At 39.3% G+C, this 17,222-nt stretch overlaps 1 protein-coding gene across 1 annotated transcript in view; it reads left to right on the top strand.

Moving 5' to 3' along the window:
* FBXO22 (F-box protein 22) overlaps positions 1-17,222 on the top strand; it is a 50,105-nt gene that overhangs the window by 472 nt on the left and 32,411 nt on the right. Inside the window, exons 2-4 of the mRNA XM_003413837.4 lie at positions 109-247; positions 12,445-12,532; positions 13,813-13,908. Coding sequence (XP_003413885.1) covers positions 109-247; positions 12,445-12,532; positions 13,813-13,908 — 323 coding nt within the window. The remainder of the gene's footprint in view (positions 1-108; positions 248-12,444; positions 12,533-13,812; positions 13,909-17,222) is intronic.

Here is a 17,222-nt window from a genome sequence, read left to right on the forward strand (position 1 = left end):
AGCTGGCAGGGGTCTTCGGCTGCTGCACTTGCGGGTGGGGGTCTTCCGGCAGCGGAGGAGGTGGAAATGAACGTCAGTTCGCAACCTCTTGTGCATTTGCGTCCCCAGCGTATGCCGCTTATGGAGGGAGTGCGTGCGCAGAGTGTTGCGGGCCCATCGGAGTGTGACCTGGGTCTCTGCGGTCCCGGCGGAGGCCAGCCATCTGGAGGGGCACTGCTTGGTCCGCGTGCTAGCAGAGGAGCTTGAGGCAAGTAAGAAGGGGTGTCGTGCACAGTAGGGTTGTTGGGACAGCTTTTGGGAGCTAAGGTTTTTTTTTCCAATTGCAGTTTTGTTTATGGCTTTATTTTTTGTAATGCAGGAAACGTTTTCTCATGCCGGGAAAGACTGTAAACATCAGTTTTAACAGTTGTATATTTGTGCCATGATGGTTTATTTGACTCTTTGAATGTTGGAAAATTTTAAGTATCCAGATTTTCTGTATTATAATAACGGTGCGCAGAACTTTCCCTTCACCGCCTTCCGTTGAAGCAAGTATCGCTGTCGATTTTGCAGGAAAGGCAACTCTCTTGCACCGATTTTGCAGGAAAGGCAACTCTCTTGCACCGGGTCAGGCAACCAGAAAGCCAAGACACCCAAATAGTTCGACTACCAATCAAATACCCTTGTGTATTCTATCTCTGTGCCTCAGTTTCAAAAAAGGAGACAATGTCTAGTGAGGGGAGTGTAAAAACTTGGACTGTGGAGTCAGAGGGGCAGCCGCTTGAGCACAAGTGAGAGTGAGGCTCTGGTATCTCACCTGGGAGTGGGAGGGAGCCATTTGAGAGTAAATTGCCAATCTAATGCTCTATCACTCCCTTGTTCTTTAGTATGTATTATGTACAAGGAAGAACATTATACATAAGTACAATACAGCCATCAGGATGGAGATTATTATTGATACATTTCTACCATATCATTCTTAGACTCTGGTCAAATTTTGCCGGTTGTCCCAGTAATGGCCTTTATAATGGCTTTTATAATCGCCTGTGATCTGGAACAGTTTCTCAGGCTTTCTTGACTTTTACAAACTTGACACTTAGGAAAATTACAGGCCAGTTATTTTGTAGAACATCCATCAATGTGGGTGTGTCTGAAGACTCTGGTTATTAGATTCAGATTGTGCATTTTGGGCAGGAATATCGCAGAAGTGTTACTGTGTTCTTTGCATCCTGTCAGTTGGTATATGATTTCCATTTATCACATTATTGGTGCAAATTATCTTTGAATACTGGATTAAGATGGTGTTTTCCAGGTGTCTCTACTATAAAATTACTCTCTACTGCAATAAGTGTTTTGGGGTGAGACGCTTTGAAACTATGTAAGTAACCCATTTTGTTCTAGTAGCTTCTCTTAGCGACCCTGTAGGACAGAATAGAACTGCCCTGTAAGGTTTCCAAGGCTGTAATCTTTACAGAAGCAGACTGCAGCATCTTTCTCCTGTGGAGGCTGGTGGGTCTGAGCTGCAGACGTTTCAGTTAGCAGCTAAACCGAAAGATCTGCAGCTGAGCACTTAACCACTGTGCCACCAGGGCTCCTGAAAGAACTTTGTCTGTTTATTTATTTATATCTGTTTATACTCTTGATCTCCTATTTTATTCAGTAGGATATGATCTTTACTATTAGCATTTATTTTGGTGCTCAAAATTGTCTCCAGTTTGGCTAGTGGGTGTTCCATCCATCTGGCTTCAATACATTTTAGAGATGAGTCTGTCATCTTTGAGCACTTTATTGCATTCTTTCACGAGATGGTCTAAGTTTTGCTAGCCTTAGTCCTAGAATCAGCAGTTTGTGCAAGGAGTCCTGGATTTTTTAGTGGAGAATGGTATTTAGAAGTCAAAACCTGGATGCAAGATACACTCATTGGTGTTGAGAGGTTTGCTGCTCCAAAGACCAGACAGGAATATATGTATATGTGTACATGCGTGTGTGTATAAACATGTGTATAAACGTGTATATAGATATAGTTTTAGTCATTTAGTGCTCCTGTAACAGAAATACAAGTGGGTGGCTTTAACAAAGAGAAGTTTATTTCCTCACATTAAAGTAGGCTAAAAGTCCAAATTCAGGGTGTCAGCTCCAAGGGAAGGTTTTCTCTCTCTGTCGGCCTTCTCATCAATCTTCCCCTGGACTAGGAGCTTCTCTGTGCAGGGCTCCCAAGTCCAAAGGATGTGCCTTGCTCCCCGTGCTGCTTTCTTGGTGGTGTGAAGCCCCCCTCTCTGCTTCCCTTTCCTTTTTGTCTCTTGAGAGATAAAAGGTGGTGCAGGCCACACCCCAGGGAAACTCCCTTTACATTGGATCAGGGGTGTGACCTGGATAAGGATAGTATTACAATCCCACCCTAATCATTTTTAACATAAAATTACAATCACAAAATAGAGGACAACCACACAGCACTGGGAATCCTGGCCTAACCAAGTCGACGCATGTTTTTGGGAGACACAATTCAATCTGTGACATATATACACGTTTACAACTTTATCTCTATATATGTAAATTCATGAGTTCACAAATGTACATCCAGTTCTAATCCGACGAAAATTTCTTTCTAGTGTTTTCTGTACTCATATTTGTACCTCCCTTCCGGACAGTGAGAAGTCTGGCTTCCGTGATTCTTAATATATATTTAGATATTAGACTAATCTCCTGCATGTAACCAGTCTTGTTGTCCTTCCTTGTGTGAACAGAGCCCTTAGATGTCAGGGAGCTGGTCAGTATCCAGAGGCAGGCTTGCAGAAAACTTTGTTCTGGTACTTTGACCCAGGTCTGCCCGGTCCCTTTTTAGGAGTTTGTCATTTAAAAAAATTAAAAATTTAAGCAAAGACTTTTCCATAAAGATGTTCTTTGGAGCATCATTTATAACAATCCAGTGTTTATCTAATAAAGTCATTAAGTGACAGATTGCAAGGTACATTAATGATGAGGGGAAATGTAGATTTTATAAATGAAAAAATAGATTATAAAATCATACGTTTAGTATAATCTGAAATTATTTAGAACAAAAAGGAAAGAATAGGAAAGAAATAAGTGAGAACGCTAACATACATTTTCTTTGGGCATAGAGTTTTTTTTTTTTTAAGTGCTTCTTTAAACTTTTTGGGGTTTTGTTTTTCAGATTTTTAATCACAGCAGGTATTTTAATACAGCTTTAAAGGCTGACACGTTGTAATGGCTGCTGTAGCCAAATTTAGGCTTTGGCACATACTAGCTGTATGACTTTGAAAAAGTTACTTAATTACTGTGAGTCCTAGGTTCAGCTCTGTAAAATGAAATAGGAAAAAAAAAGGTAATTTCCCTTACACTCTTACATAGAGTTTTTGTAAGAATTAAATCATGAGTAGGTAATACATGTAACACATTACCTGTAGTACCAGGAATGTAATATTTTTAATTAGTGTTACTAAATATTCTTTATTATTGATATTATTAAAATTCGTATAGTAATACCATTTTAAAAAGACTGTACATTGTAGTAAACTCTAGCTTGTGTGAGATTAAAAACGTAGAAATCCTACTCAAATCGTACCTGCAGTTTTCTTTGTGTTTTCCAAAATTATCTATAGTGGACATGGTACTTTTATAGCCATAAAAAAAAGTTTTAACTACCCCCCTCCGTTCATTTTTTTTGTAAAGTTTATTTTGTTGTTGAGAATATACACAGCAAAATATATACCAATTCAACAGTTTCTACGTGTACAGTTTAGTGACGCTGATTATATTCTTCGAGTTGTGCAACCATTCTCAGCCTGCTTTTTTAAAAAAAAAATTTATTGTACATTTGGTGAAAGTTTACAGAGCAAATTGGTTACCCACCACCCTCCTTTTCTGAGTTGCTTCTCCCTCATTAACATAAACCCACTGCCCCCAGGATTCCTATCTGATCTTTTGAATTGCTGTTGTCAATTTCATCCTATATAGATAGTTCCTAAAAGAGCATAATGCTTAAGGCAGATCTTTTTTTTACTAGTTAAGCTAAACTGTGGTTCAATTTTAAGATGACTTCAGGGGATATTTTTGGTTTAAGGTTTAAAGATTTATTTCAGGGCAGTAGTTTTAGGGGTTCATCCACCCTCCATGGCTCCACAAAGTGTGAGTCTGTGAGAGTTTGAAATTCTCTTATGTGTTTTCCCCCTTTTGATCAGGATTATGCTATGTAATCTTTGATTAAAGTGTTCAGTAATGGTAACTGGGCACCACCCAGCTTTTATGGTCTCATGACAAAGGAGGCCATTGTTCACAGGGGCAGTTAACCACATATTCTACTTCCTTCACCTATTCCTGACTCTTTCTTTGTCTGTTGCTCCAGTTGAATAGAGACCAGTTGTTGTGCCTTGGATGGCTGCTTGTAAGTTTTTAAGACTCTAGGCACTATATGACAAACTAGTAGGTAGAGCAGAAGCGCTAAAAATATTACTAGACCATTTAACTGGGATGTCCTAAGAAACCATGACCCTAAACCCCAAACTAAGGAACCAAGTCCCATGAGGTGGTTGGTTATACATAAGCAGCCTCGACAGTTACTCTATTTTTTTGTCATTGTAGATGTATCACATAGCTTTTGCCAGTTCAACTTTTTACAGGTGTACAACTTATTGACAGCAGTTACAGTAATTGACTGTGCAACCCTACCCTTAATCAATACGATTTTTCTATCACTGTTAACCCGTCTTAGTCATCTAGTGCTGCTATAACAGAAATACCACAAATGGATGGCTTTAACAAAGAGAAGTTTATTCCCTCACAGACCAGTAGGTTAGAAGTCCGAATTCAGGGCGCCGGCCCCAGGGAAAGGCTTTCTCTCTCTGTCAACTCTGAAGGAAGGTCTTTGTCATTGGTCTTCCCTTGGCCTGGGAGCATCTCAGAGCAGGAACCTCAGGCCCAAAGGATGCTCTCTACTCCCAATGCTGCTTTCTTGGTGGTATGAGGTCCCCGTGTCTCTCTGCTCTCCTCTCTCTTTGCTATCTCAGAAGAGATTGGCTTAAGACCCTACTTAATCTTATAACCTTATAATCAGTATAATTGCTGCTTGTCTGTCTCATTATATCATAGTGATACGATTTACAATATATAGGGAAATCACATCAGAAGATAAAATGGTAGACAATCATACAAGGGAATCATGACCTAGCCAAGTTGACAGATATTTTGGGGGGACACAATTCAATCCATGACACCTCCTTTTTCTCTCTCCCTCCCACCTCTGGTAACTACTAATAAACTTTGTTCTGTATACATTGGCCTTTTCTTGTTTTTTTAAATAAGTGAGGTCATATAATATTTGCCCTTTTGTGATTGGCTTATTTCACTGAGCCTAATATCATGGAAACCCTGGGGGCATAGTGGTTAAGTGCTACGGCTGCTAACCAGAAGGTCAGCAGTTCACATCCACCAGGCACTCCTTGGAAACTCTATGGGGCAGTTCTGTTCTGTCCTGTAGGATCGCTATGGTTCAGAATTGACTGGACAGCACGGGTTTGGTTTTTTTGGGTAATGTCTTCAAGCTGTATCCATACTGTAGCATGTATCAAGATTTTACTTCTCCTAACTGGCCAAGTAGTATTCCATTGTGTGTATGTACTACATTTTGTTTTTCCATTCATCTGTTAATGGGCATTTAGGTTGTTTCTACCTTTTGGGTATTGAGAACAGTGCTGCAATGAACATTGGTATACAAGTTTCTTTTTGAGTCTCTACTTTCAAGTCTTCTGAGTATATACCCAGGAATTTTTTTTTTTTTAATTGTGATTTAGGTGAAAGTTTACAGCACAGATTATTTTCTCATTAAAAATTTATATACAAATTGTTTTGTGATGTTGGTTGCTTTTTTTTTTTTAATTGTAGTAAAAATACATAACAAAAACATTTGAACAGTTTATGAAAGAAGACATTCTGGTGGCCAAAAGACACACGAAGAGATGCTTGCTATCATTAGCCATTGGAGAAATGCAAGTCAGAATTACACTGAGATGCCATCTCACCCAGCAATAATGGCATTGTTCAAAGAAACAGAAAACAACAAAAGTTGATGAGATTGTGATTGGACCTCTTACACACTGCTGGTGGGAATGTAAAATGGTACGACCACTATGGAAGAAAGCACGGTGCTTCCTTAAAAAGCTAGATATAGAAATGTATGATCCAGCAATCCTACTCCTAGGAATGTATCCTAGAAAAATAAGAACTGTGACAAGAATAGACATATGCACATCCACATTCATTGCAGCTTTATTCACAGTAATAGAAAGATGGAGACAACCTAAATGCCCATCGATGGATGAATGGATAAACAAACTGTGGTACATACACACGATGCAATACTACGTAATGATGAAGAGTAATAATGAATCTGTGAAACATCTCACAGCAAGAATCAATCTGAAGGACATTATGCTGAGTGGAATAAGTCAGTCACAAAAGGACAAATAAGGTATGAGACCACTATTATGAACAGCCAAGGAAAGGTTTACATACAGAAATAAACATTCTTTGATGGTTACCAGAGGTGGGAGGGGGAGGGAGGGAAAATCACTAGCTGGAGGGTAGGCACAAGTTAGCTTTGGTGAAGAGAAAGATGGTACACAATATGGTAGGCACATGTTAGCTTTGGTGAAGGGAAAGATGGTACACAATATGGGGGAAGTCAGCACAATGTGACCAAGGGAAGAGAAGACACTGAGAGGTACGCAGGAATAAAGGACGATGATGATAAGTATAACAGTCCTGCAACAACAGTAATAACAATTTTTGAGTGGATACATAGGTAGCTATGTATGCTGAATAGGTGTGGGAGGGTGTATGAGTACATGCGTATATAGGTTTGGCTGTGGATATTTCTAAATATTTGTATGCACAGCATGTAAATTCATATACATAATAGAAGGCACAAGGGGCATGGTCGTTGGAGACATATTGGACATAACCAAACCTTGTGGGACAGAGTCACTGTCTTGGGATATCTAGGTCAGTCAACTGGCATAACATAGCTCATACAGCCTACTTTGGTAAGTAGCTTTTGGGGTTTTAAAAGCTTGCGATCAGCCATCTAAGATACAATTATTGGTCTTTTTCCGTCTGGAACAAGGTAAAGTGAAGAAAACCTAAGACATGAGGAAACAATTATTCCAAAGGACTAATGGACCACAGGAAACACAGTCTCTGCTAGCCTGAGACCAGAAGAACTAGATAGCGCCTGGCTACCAATACTGACCACTCTAACCAGGATCACAATAGAAGGTGTCGTTTAGAGCGAGGGGGGCGGGGAGGAAGTAGAACAAAATTCATATTGGTAAAGAAGACCAGATTTACTGGTCTGAGAGAGACTGGTGGGATCCCTAAGACTATGGCTTATATAAGCACCTTTTTAACTTGGAACTGAAGCCAACCTCGGAGATCACCTTTCAGCCAAATGATAGGCCTGTAAAATAAATAGTAACACCCACAAGAAAAGTGCTTCTTAGGACAATCACTATATGAAACCAAAAGGGCAACATCTGCACAAAAGCGAAGATGAAAAGGCAGGAATGGGCAGGAAAACCAGACAAATGGAAGTGGGGGACTCAGGGTGGTAATGGCGAGAGTGCTAACGTGTAGTGGAGAATGCGATCAATGTCATGGAACAATTTGTGTATAAACTATTGAATGGGAAACAAATTTGCTCTGTAAACCTTTATTTAAAGTACAGTTAAAAAGATGCCAGCTCAATTTTTGCATGTGTTATTCAGTAACAATTAAATTCCTCATATTGTGCAACCACCTCCTCTATCAGTTTCCATATTATTCTGCCACTTTTAACAGGAACTCAGTTCCCCCTAAGCAGTGATTCCCTCTTTCCCGCTCCCTCTCACCTCGATAACTAACCACTAATAAGTTTTTGTCTCTGTATATTTGCTATTTCATGTAAGTGGAATCACACAGTATTTGTCCTTTTGTGACTGACTTATTTCACTCAGCATGTTTTCAAGGTTTATCAATGTTGTGGCATGTATTAGAATTTGATTTTTCTTTATAAAAAGGCTGAATAAGATTCCATTGTATGTATATATCACATTTCGTTTATCCATTCATCTGTTAATGGACATTTAAGTTGTTCACATCTTTCGACTATTGTGTTTCTTGTAGTTTTGGTTAGGTTTTTACAAATTCCCTAAACTTCTGTTTATCTGGAAATGTCCTAATTTCACCGTCATATTTGAGAGACAGTTTTGCTGGATATATGATTCGTGGCTGGCAGTTTTTTTCCTTCAGTGTTTTATATAAGTCATCCCATTGCCTCCTTGCCTGCATGGTTTCTGCCAAGTAGTCCGAGTTTGTTCTTATTGACTATACTTTGTAGGTGACTTTTCGTTTATCCCTAGCCACTCTTAAAATTCCGTCTTTGCATTTGGTTCTGGCAAGTTTGATTGTAGTATGTCTTGGTGACTTTCTTTTGAGGTCTACCTTTTGTGGAGTTCGACGAGCATCTTGGATAGATAGTGTCTCATCTTTCACAATATCAGGGAAGTTTTCTGCCAACAAATCTTTAACAATTCTCTGTATCTTCTGTTATCCCTCCCTGTTCTGTTACTGCAAACACTCGTAGGTTATTTCTCTTGATAGAGTCCCACATGATTCTTCGGGTTTCTTCATTTTTTTTAATTCTTTTGTCTGATTTTTCTTTGAATATATTGGCGCCAAGTGTTTTATTTTCAATCTCAGCAACTCTGCCTTCCATTTCCTCAATTCTGCTCTCCTGACTTTCTTCTGAATTGTCTAATTCTGTAATTTTATTGTTAGTCTTCTGAATTTCTGATTGCTGTCCCTCTAAGGATTTTTGCAGGCTGTTAAATATTTCATTATGTTCTTGAATAACCTTTTTAATTTCTTGAACTGTTTTATCTGTATGTTCCTTGGCTTGTTCTGCGTTTTGCCTGATCTCATTTCTGATGTCTTGAAGAGTTCTGTATATTAATCTTTTGTATTCTATATCTGGCAATTCCAGGAATATACCTTCATCTGGAAGATTCCTTGATTCTTTGTTTTGAGAGCTTGTTGAAGTGATCATGGTCTGCTTCTTCGTGTGATTTGATATTGACTGTTGTCTGTAGGGTCGCTGTGAGTTGGAATCAACATGATGGCATTGGGTTTGGGTTTTTTTTTTTTGGTTGTCTCTGAGCCATCTGTAAGTTAATTTATTTTATATTTGCTTTCTGTATTCCAGTTTCTTGCCTGTTTCGTTTTCATGTGCCCAAATAAGCTGCTTGAGTGAGCTAACTTGATTATTTTCGCCTTTCATGCTCTAATGTCCTGTCATCAGATGGCTAGAGCTGTTACCAGGTATGTGAGCCTAGGAGTCCATTCGCTTTTCTTGTACTGATTTAGCTCAGGTATCCAGGTAGTTGTTATCAAGCGTGTGGTACGGGCTCTGTCCTACAGTCTTAGAGGGGCAGGGGTGATTGGTGTAGGCACAGGTATGTCGTTGTAGCAGGGGGTCACGTTCTGAACAAGGCAGGGGGCTGACAAGCATCCCTCAAGTGCCTGTGAGGAAGACGCATCCCTGTTCCCTAGAGTGCACAGGTGGTGTTCTGCAGCCGGACTGTGGACACCCAGTGTTTTTGGTTGTAAGGACTGGGAGGTATCACTTATTCTTAGACCTCTCTGGGGGCTGGCTAAGTGACGTGAGTGGAGCCACCAGCCCTTAGGCCCTTGATGTGGGTAGGTGAGGACCCTGTTGAATAGGCAAAGTGGTGCCAAACATCAAACACCACCTCTCTACCACACAGCTGAAACAGTTGCAGTCTGCCAACAAGGGCTTATTCTCCTGAGATGGGCCCACACAGGTCCGTGCAGGGAGTAACGGTATTCAAAGTCTGCGGACCATTTGTGGCTGGACAGGAGCTGCTTCTGTCCTGAGCTCCCCAAGTTAGTGGAGCTGGCAGATTATCTTTTCCCCCAATTGTGAATTCATTCCTTCTCCAAGGCGAGGAGAATGGCTCAGAGCACACAGCAGGACCTGTCTCAGGCCCAGGGAAATCGACAGCCACTGAAGCTGGCTTGGGAGCTGGGGGCATGGTAAAATAAACCCAAGTACTTAGCTTTTGCCTCTTTTGGCTGTTTGACTAGTGCTCAAATGAACGTTGGTGTACAAGTCTGTCTGTTCCTGCTTTCAATTCTTTTGAGCACATACTTGCTTTAACTTTTTTATTAGAAATATTTTCAAATCCATTAAAAGTTTTATAAAACATCTTGCCATTTGTAATGTCCTGGAATAATGGAATGAGGTCCTAGTTGTCTTACATTGTTATATTTTGAGAACATTTTCATTTTGAAGATTACTTATCATTGTCACTGCTTCTAGTGAGAATTAGGAAGAGAAACTCAGCAGTTGTTTTTTTGTGGGTGCCAAAAAAGAGAATCATAAAACCTCAGGATAAGACTTCCAACCTTCATTTAAGAACGGGAAACCTAAGGTCTAAAAGCTTCCTGAAGGTTATTCTGCTAGATTGTGGTAGGTAGAATCAGTACTAAGACCTAAATCTCTTGAATTCTTTCTCCATAACTCGCTACATCAGGCATCACAGACTCAAATGACTTGGAAGATCAAGCAGGGTAGCCTAATAGGGAGTGGTAGGGCTGTGGCAAACTTGAGAGTACCTGCCTCCGTTCAGCCCCAGTCAAGAGGTATGCAGTCCAAGCATTGTCAGAATGTCTAGTTTTTCGAAAGAATCTAGAAATCCTATTTTATGTAAAAATTCTGTGGCATTTTAAATGCTGGCAGTCAGTTTACATTTTTTGAAAATGCTGTGTGGGGCCAAGGAAACCATATCTATAGGCCTTAATCTACCTCCTAACTTTTCTGAGAATTGTCTATAAGTCTACTCTGAAACATTTTAACATTCCCCCAAATTATAATGGATCAACTTTTTTTGTTTGTTTAACCAACATTGAGGTTTCACTGTATGTTAAGTACTTAATTACATTCTTATAGTAAAAATCTTTGACAATGACCGGCTTAGAAGTAAAAATATCATTACCCTTTGCTTCCAATCAGCTGCTATGCCACTTGCCTATAATGTGAAGTTAATGGAAGTCTGACCAAGTCCAGCTCCTAAGGGGATACAGGGCACAAATAAGAATGACTGCGATGTAAGGGGTGAACCATGATGAGAGTTCGGAGTACTGAGGCAGTCTAGGAAAGGTTTGCTAAAGGAAGCAGCACATAAGATGACTCTTGAGGAAAACAATCTTTAAATGCAGAAAGAAAATAGCAGGAAGACATATGCAGAAATGGGTGTGACTAGATAGAAGTGAGCTGATGGCCTTGCAGGAAACTAGTGGGGAAGGCCAGAAATGCAGGCCTGAAATATTCGGTTTTATAGGCAATGAGATGACGAGTGACAGCCCGTTTACCTTTCCTCTGTTGGTGAGATATTTCTGTTATCATGATGCCTGTTCAAATAAAGCAGGTGACATCTTTTGCTGGTACTTGGTGTTTTTTTTTTTTGTTTAGGAGCCTAAATTGTTATCACTATGAAAATGAATTTTGGGGGGACTAGAATGTGTCCTACTTGTGTGCCATTGAGTCAGTTCTGACTCTTATCAACTCAATATGACAGAGTAGAACTGCCCTGTAGGGTTTCCTAGGCTGTAATTTTTAAGGGAGCAGATCACCAGGTCTCTTCTTTGGAGTCGCTGGTGGGTTTGAACGGCTAACCTTTTGGTAAGCAGCCAAGCAGTTAGCCATTGCACCATCAGGAGTCCTTTGAAGGAATAATTTGTTGTTGTTGTTAGGTGCCGTTGAGTCATTTCCGACTCATAGCGACCCTGGGTACAACAGAACAAAACACTGCCCAGTTCTATGCCATCCTCAAAATTGTCATTGTGCTTAAACCCATTGTTGTAGCCACTGTGTAAGTCCATTCTGTTGAGGGTCTCCCTCTTTTTCGTTAACCTACTTTACCAAGCATGATGTCCTTCTCCAGAGACTGATCCCTCCGGATAACATGTCCAGAGTATGTGAGGCATAGTCTTGCCGTCCATGCTTCTAAGGAGCATTCTGGTTGTACTTCTTCCAAGACAGATTTGTTTGTTCTTTTGGTGGTCCATAGTATATTCAGTATTCTTTGCTGACATCGCACTTCTTCGGTCTTTGTTATTCATTGTGCAGCTTTTGCTGGTGAGGCAATTGAAAACCATGGCTTGGGTCAGGCACACCTTAGTCTTCAAGGTGAATAATAGGCACTCAGTAATTGAATTAGCAGAAAATGAAAGAGAATGAATGAAAAGTGAATCAGAAGTGGATGGGTTTAGAGTGCTAACGTTGACCTGAAGGTAGGTAGGGCAACTGCAGTTTGTGCCAGGGAGATGCTTTAGGGACCACGAGAGCACTCAACAGATTCATTTGATCCAATTCTAATTTTTTTTTCTTTGCAGAATGTTCATATCTTACCACAGACAGTTCTCTACATGGCTGATTCAGAAACCTTTATTAGTCTGGAAGAGTGTCGTGGCCACAAGAGAGGTAAATATCAGAAGAAAAAATTTTTGTTTCCTTATATACCTTCTGGAAACCTTGGTGGCGTAGTGGTTAAGTGCTATGGCTGCTAACCAAAGGGTCGGCAGTTCGAATCCGCCAGGCGCTCCTTGGAAACTCTATGGGGTAGTTCTGCTCTGTCCTGTAGGGTGGCTATGAGTCCGAATCGACTTGACAGCACTGGGTTTGGTTTGGTTTTTGGGTTATGTGCCTTCTAAAAGGAAAAAAACCAAACCCGTTCCCGTCAAGTTGATTCTGACTCATAGCGACCCTATAGGACAGATTAGAACTGCCCCGTAGGATTTCCAAGGAGTGGCTGGTGGATTCAAAGTGCTGGCTTTTTGGTTAGCAGCTGAGTTCTTAACCAGTGCGCCACCAGGACTCCTGTGTACTTCCTATATAGAGTTAAATATGGTACCAAAACCAAACACATTGCCATCGAGTCAATTCCAACTCATAGGAGCCCTATAGGACAGAGTAGAACTGCCCCATACGGTTTCCAGAAAAAGCTGGTGGATTTAGACTGCTAGCCTTTTAGTTAGCAGTGGAACGTTTAACACTGTGCCACCAGGGCTGCAAATACTGTACTAGTCCTGAGAATTACCGACTTTCTGAGGCTTTAGGCCTACCCCCTATGGTATGCATGAATGAATCTATATTTGAATCTTGAGGAACCCTTTTTGTGCTAAAGGTTAATTTTTTGAACTGTAGTACAACTGAAACATCCTTCATAAGGGTTTTTTTTTAAATCCTCCAGGTACTTTTTATTATTAAAACAACAATTATGTCTTTGGCTATTTGAGCCTTTTATTGTGTTTGAACTATGGTGCCACATTTACCAAAATTATCTATAGATATCGATATCATGCATTCTCCTTGATTTGCTGAGGGAAAAACCAGACTAAATGTCCCAAGGTATGTGGTGACTGTTTATGTAGCCAAGTAGTTATGTTGTAGTATTAGCTGAACAGAAAGGTACAAGAGGAAGTCTAAAATGTGGTTGCTGCTGCTACATTTGACATCAATGGGGCAAAAGCAGTATATGAACAAAGGCAAACTAGTGGTGCTAACAGTCAATTTTAGAATTTAAAATATAAATTAGAAGCCAAAAAGGGGGGAAAAGTTTAAACAGAGTCTTTAGATTTTCTTGTAAAGCTTTGTGGTGTCAGATGATTTAAAGATTGTACAATATTTGCTTTCCTTTTTACATTGTCAACTTTGACCTTATGTGAATAACATTTAGTAATTTTGTTACTGTATTATTACAGCAAGGAAAAGAACTAGTATGGAAACAGCATTTGCCCTTGAGAAGCTATTTCCAAAGCAGTGCCAAGTCCTTGGGATTGTTACTCCAGGGATTGTAGGTGAGAGTAATACCAACTTGATAATTTCATGTCTGGCATTAATGTGGGGTTGTACAGATTGATGAATTATTTCTAGCTTAAAAGTATATTCACATTTTTGGCCATCCAGGACACAGTGAAATTAGTCATATTTACCATGGTATTATATTTGACTTATATTAATGTTCTTAGGTTACAGTGGTTAATATTTGAAATCTGAAGGCTACGTATATAAACCAAATATAATACATGTCTTTCCCATCCTTATCCTGTCTGCCCGTCCCTGCCATAGAAAACCCCTGTTCTGATATCTATGTTTGTCTGTTGTTAAATGCCATGTAAATGGAACCATACGATGTGCGTTCTTTTTGTGTCTTGGCTTCTTTCACTCAATATAAACTTTCAACAAAAATGTTTTGTTTTGAGATTCATCCATGTTGTTTGTGTCAGTCGTTCATTCTGTTTTTTCAGCTTCTTGAGTAGCAGTATATAAAAAAATCAATATTTGCTTATCCATTCTCCTTTTAAAGAATATTTTGATTGTTTTCAGTTTTGGGCTGTTGTGAATGAAGCTGGTGGGACATTTTTCTGTAAGTCTTTTTTTGGATGTATATTTTCATTTTTCTTGGATAATTACCAAGAAGCGGAATTTCTGGGTCTTAGGATTGGTATGTATTTAATTTCATAAGAAACTGTCAAACAGTTTTCCAAAGTTGTACTATTTTACACTCATCAGCAATTTGTGAGTGTAACTAACTTCATAAGAAGCTGTCAAACAGTTTTCCAAAGTTGTACTATTTTACATCAGCAATTTGTGAGTGTAACTTAGCGTCGAGTCTTTTTAACTTTAGCCATCCTAGTAGGTATGAAGAGGCATCTTATAGTGATTTTAATTTGCGTTTCTTTAATGACTAATGAATTTCTCTAATAACCATTTCATGTGCTTATTGACTGCTTGTGTATCTACTTTTATGAAGTGTCTAAGACTTCCAGTAGTTTTTTAAATGGATTGTTTTGTCTTTTTATTAATGCAGTATTAGAGTTTTTTATATGTTTGAGTACAAGTTGTTAGGTGTAGGTGTTGAAAATATTTTCTCCTAGCCTGTGACTTGTCTTTTTTTTTTTTTTTTTATTGTGTTTTAGGTGAAAGTTTACAGCTCAAGTTAATTTCTCATTAAAAAAATTCATACATATATTGATATGTAACCTTAATTGCAATCCCTATAATGTGACAGCACACTCCCCCTTCCCACCCCAGGTTTTCCATGTCCATTCAACCAGCTCCTTTCCCTTTCTGCCTTCTCATCCCACCTCTGAACAGGAGCTGCCCATTTAGTCTTGTGTGTTTACTTGAACTAAGAAGCATGCTCTTCATGAGCGTTATTTTATGTTTTATATAGTCCAGTCTAATCTTTGTCTGAAGAGTTGGATTCGGGAATGGTTTTAGTTCTGGGTTAACAGAGAGGCCGGGGATCATGTCTTCTGGGGTTCCTCTTGTCTCAGCTAGACCATTAAGTCTGGTCTTCCTTATGTGAATTTGAGTTCTGCTCTCTACCTTTCTTCTGCCCTGTCAGGGACTCTCTGTTGTGTTTTCTGTCAGGGCTGTCATTGGTGGCAGCTGGCCACCATCTAGTTCTTCTGGTCTCAGGCTGATGGAGTCTCTAGTTTATGTGGCCCTTTTGTCTCTTGAGCTGATATTTTCCATGTGTTTTTGGTGTTCTTTATTCTCCTTTGCTCCAGATGGATTGGGACCAGTTGATATATCTTAGATGGCTGCTCGAAAGCTTTTAAGACCCCAGATGCCACGCACCAAAGTGGGATGCAGTACGTTTTCTTAATAAACTTTGTTATGCCAGTTGACCTAGATGTCCCCCGAAATCATGGTCCCCAGACCCCTGCCCCTGCTGCTCTGTCCCTCGAGGTGTTTAGTTGTGTTCTGGAAACTTCTCAGCTTTTGGTTTAGTCCAGTTGTAGTGACTTCCCCTGTATTGTGTGTTGTCCTTCCCTTCACTTTTTTTTTTCTTTTTTCCTTGTAGCATATATCAGTATTTAATTTATTTTTGTTACTGAGTAATATTCCATTATGGGGATATACTGTATTTTATTTATTCATTTACTGGTTGATGGGCATTTGGGCAGTTTATGTTACTTTTTAGTATCATGAATAATGTTGCTGTAAACATTTGTGTACATGTCTTTGTGTGAACATGTTTTCATTTGTCTTGGGTGTATATTTAGGAGTGTAATTGCTCGGTTATATATCAACTGTATGTTTAAATTTTTTTAATTGTGTTTTTGGTGAGAGTTTACACAGCAGGTTAGGTTCCCATTTAACAATTGCTACACAAACTTTCAGGGACATTGGACACATTTTTCACAATGTGTGAGCATTCTCACTAATTCTCTTCTGGTTGTTCTGTTTCCAGTAATCTGGTTTCCCTGTCCCCTTACCTTCTCATCTTTGTTTTAGAGTGATTATTGACTCTTTGGTCTCAGGTAAATGATTTTTTAAAGAAGTACAATACTCATGGGTGATATTCTTTATTTTATAAGCCACTCTTTCTTACTTAGCTAAAAGGTAACCTTGGGATAGTTTTGGTTCAGAGTTTAAAGGCTATCTTGGGGAAATATTCTTGGGAAATTCCTCAGTCTCAACTGGTCCTGTAAGTCTGGACTTTAAGAATTTGAATTCTGTTCCACATTTTTCTCCCATTCTATCAGGATCCGTCTATTGTGACTGTGAACAGAACAGACAGTAGTGGTAGCTTGGCACCATCTAGTTCTTCTGGTCTTAGGGTAGATGATGCTGCATGTGACTTGTCTTTTCTTTTTTTTAACGAAGAGGAAATTTTTATTTGGTTAAATTCAGTTCATCGGTATTGTCGTTTTGTGGTTGATGTATTTTATGTGCTTTCTAAGAAATCTTTGCCTACCATAAGGTCACAAAGATATTCTCTTATATTGTCTTCTAGAAACTGTATAGTTTTAACTTTTACATTTAGTTCTATGATCCAACTTGAATTAATTTTTGTGTATGGTGTAAAGTAAGGGTTCAGAGTTGATTTCTTTTCCCCCATGTGTTTATCTAGTTATTCCCATGAAGACCTTTTTTCCCCCATTAAATAGTCTTGGCACCTTTGTCAAAATAATTGACCATATATGTATGTGGGAGTTTCTGAGTTTTATTCTGTTCCATTGATCTATTTGTCTATCTTTATGATAATACCACATCATCTTGATTACTGTAGCTATATAATGGGTCTTGGAGTGAAGTAGTGTGAGTGTTCCAACTTTATTCTTTTTCAGCATTCTTTTGGCTGTTCTAGGTCCTTTGC

Source organism: Loxodonta africana, chromosome 13 (assembly GCF_030014295.1).
Source record: "Loxodonta africana isolate mLoxAfr1 chromosome 13, mLoxAfr1.hap2, whole genome shotgun sequence".
Classification (NCBI taxonomy): Eukaryota; Metazoa; Chordata; class Mammalia; order Proboscidea; family Elephantidae; genus Loxodonta; species Loxodonta africana.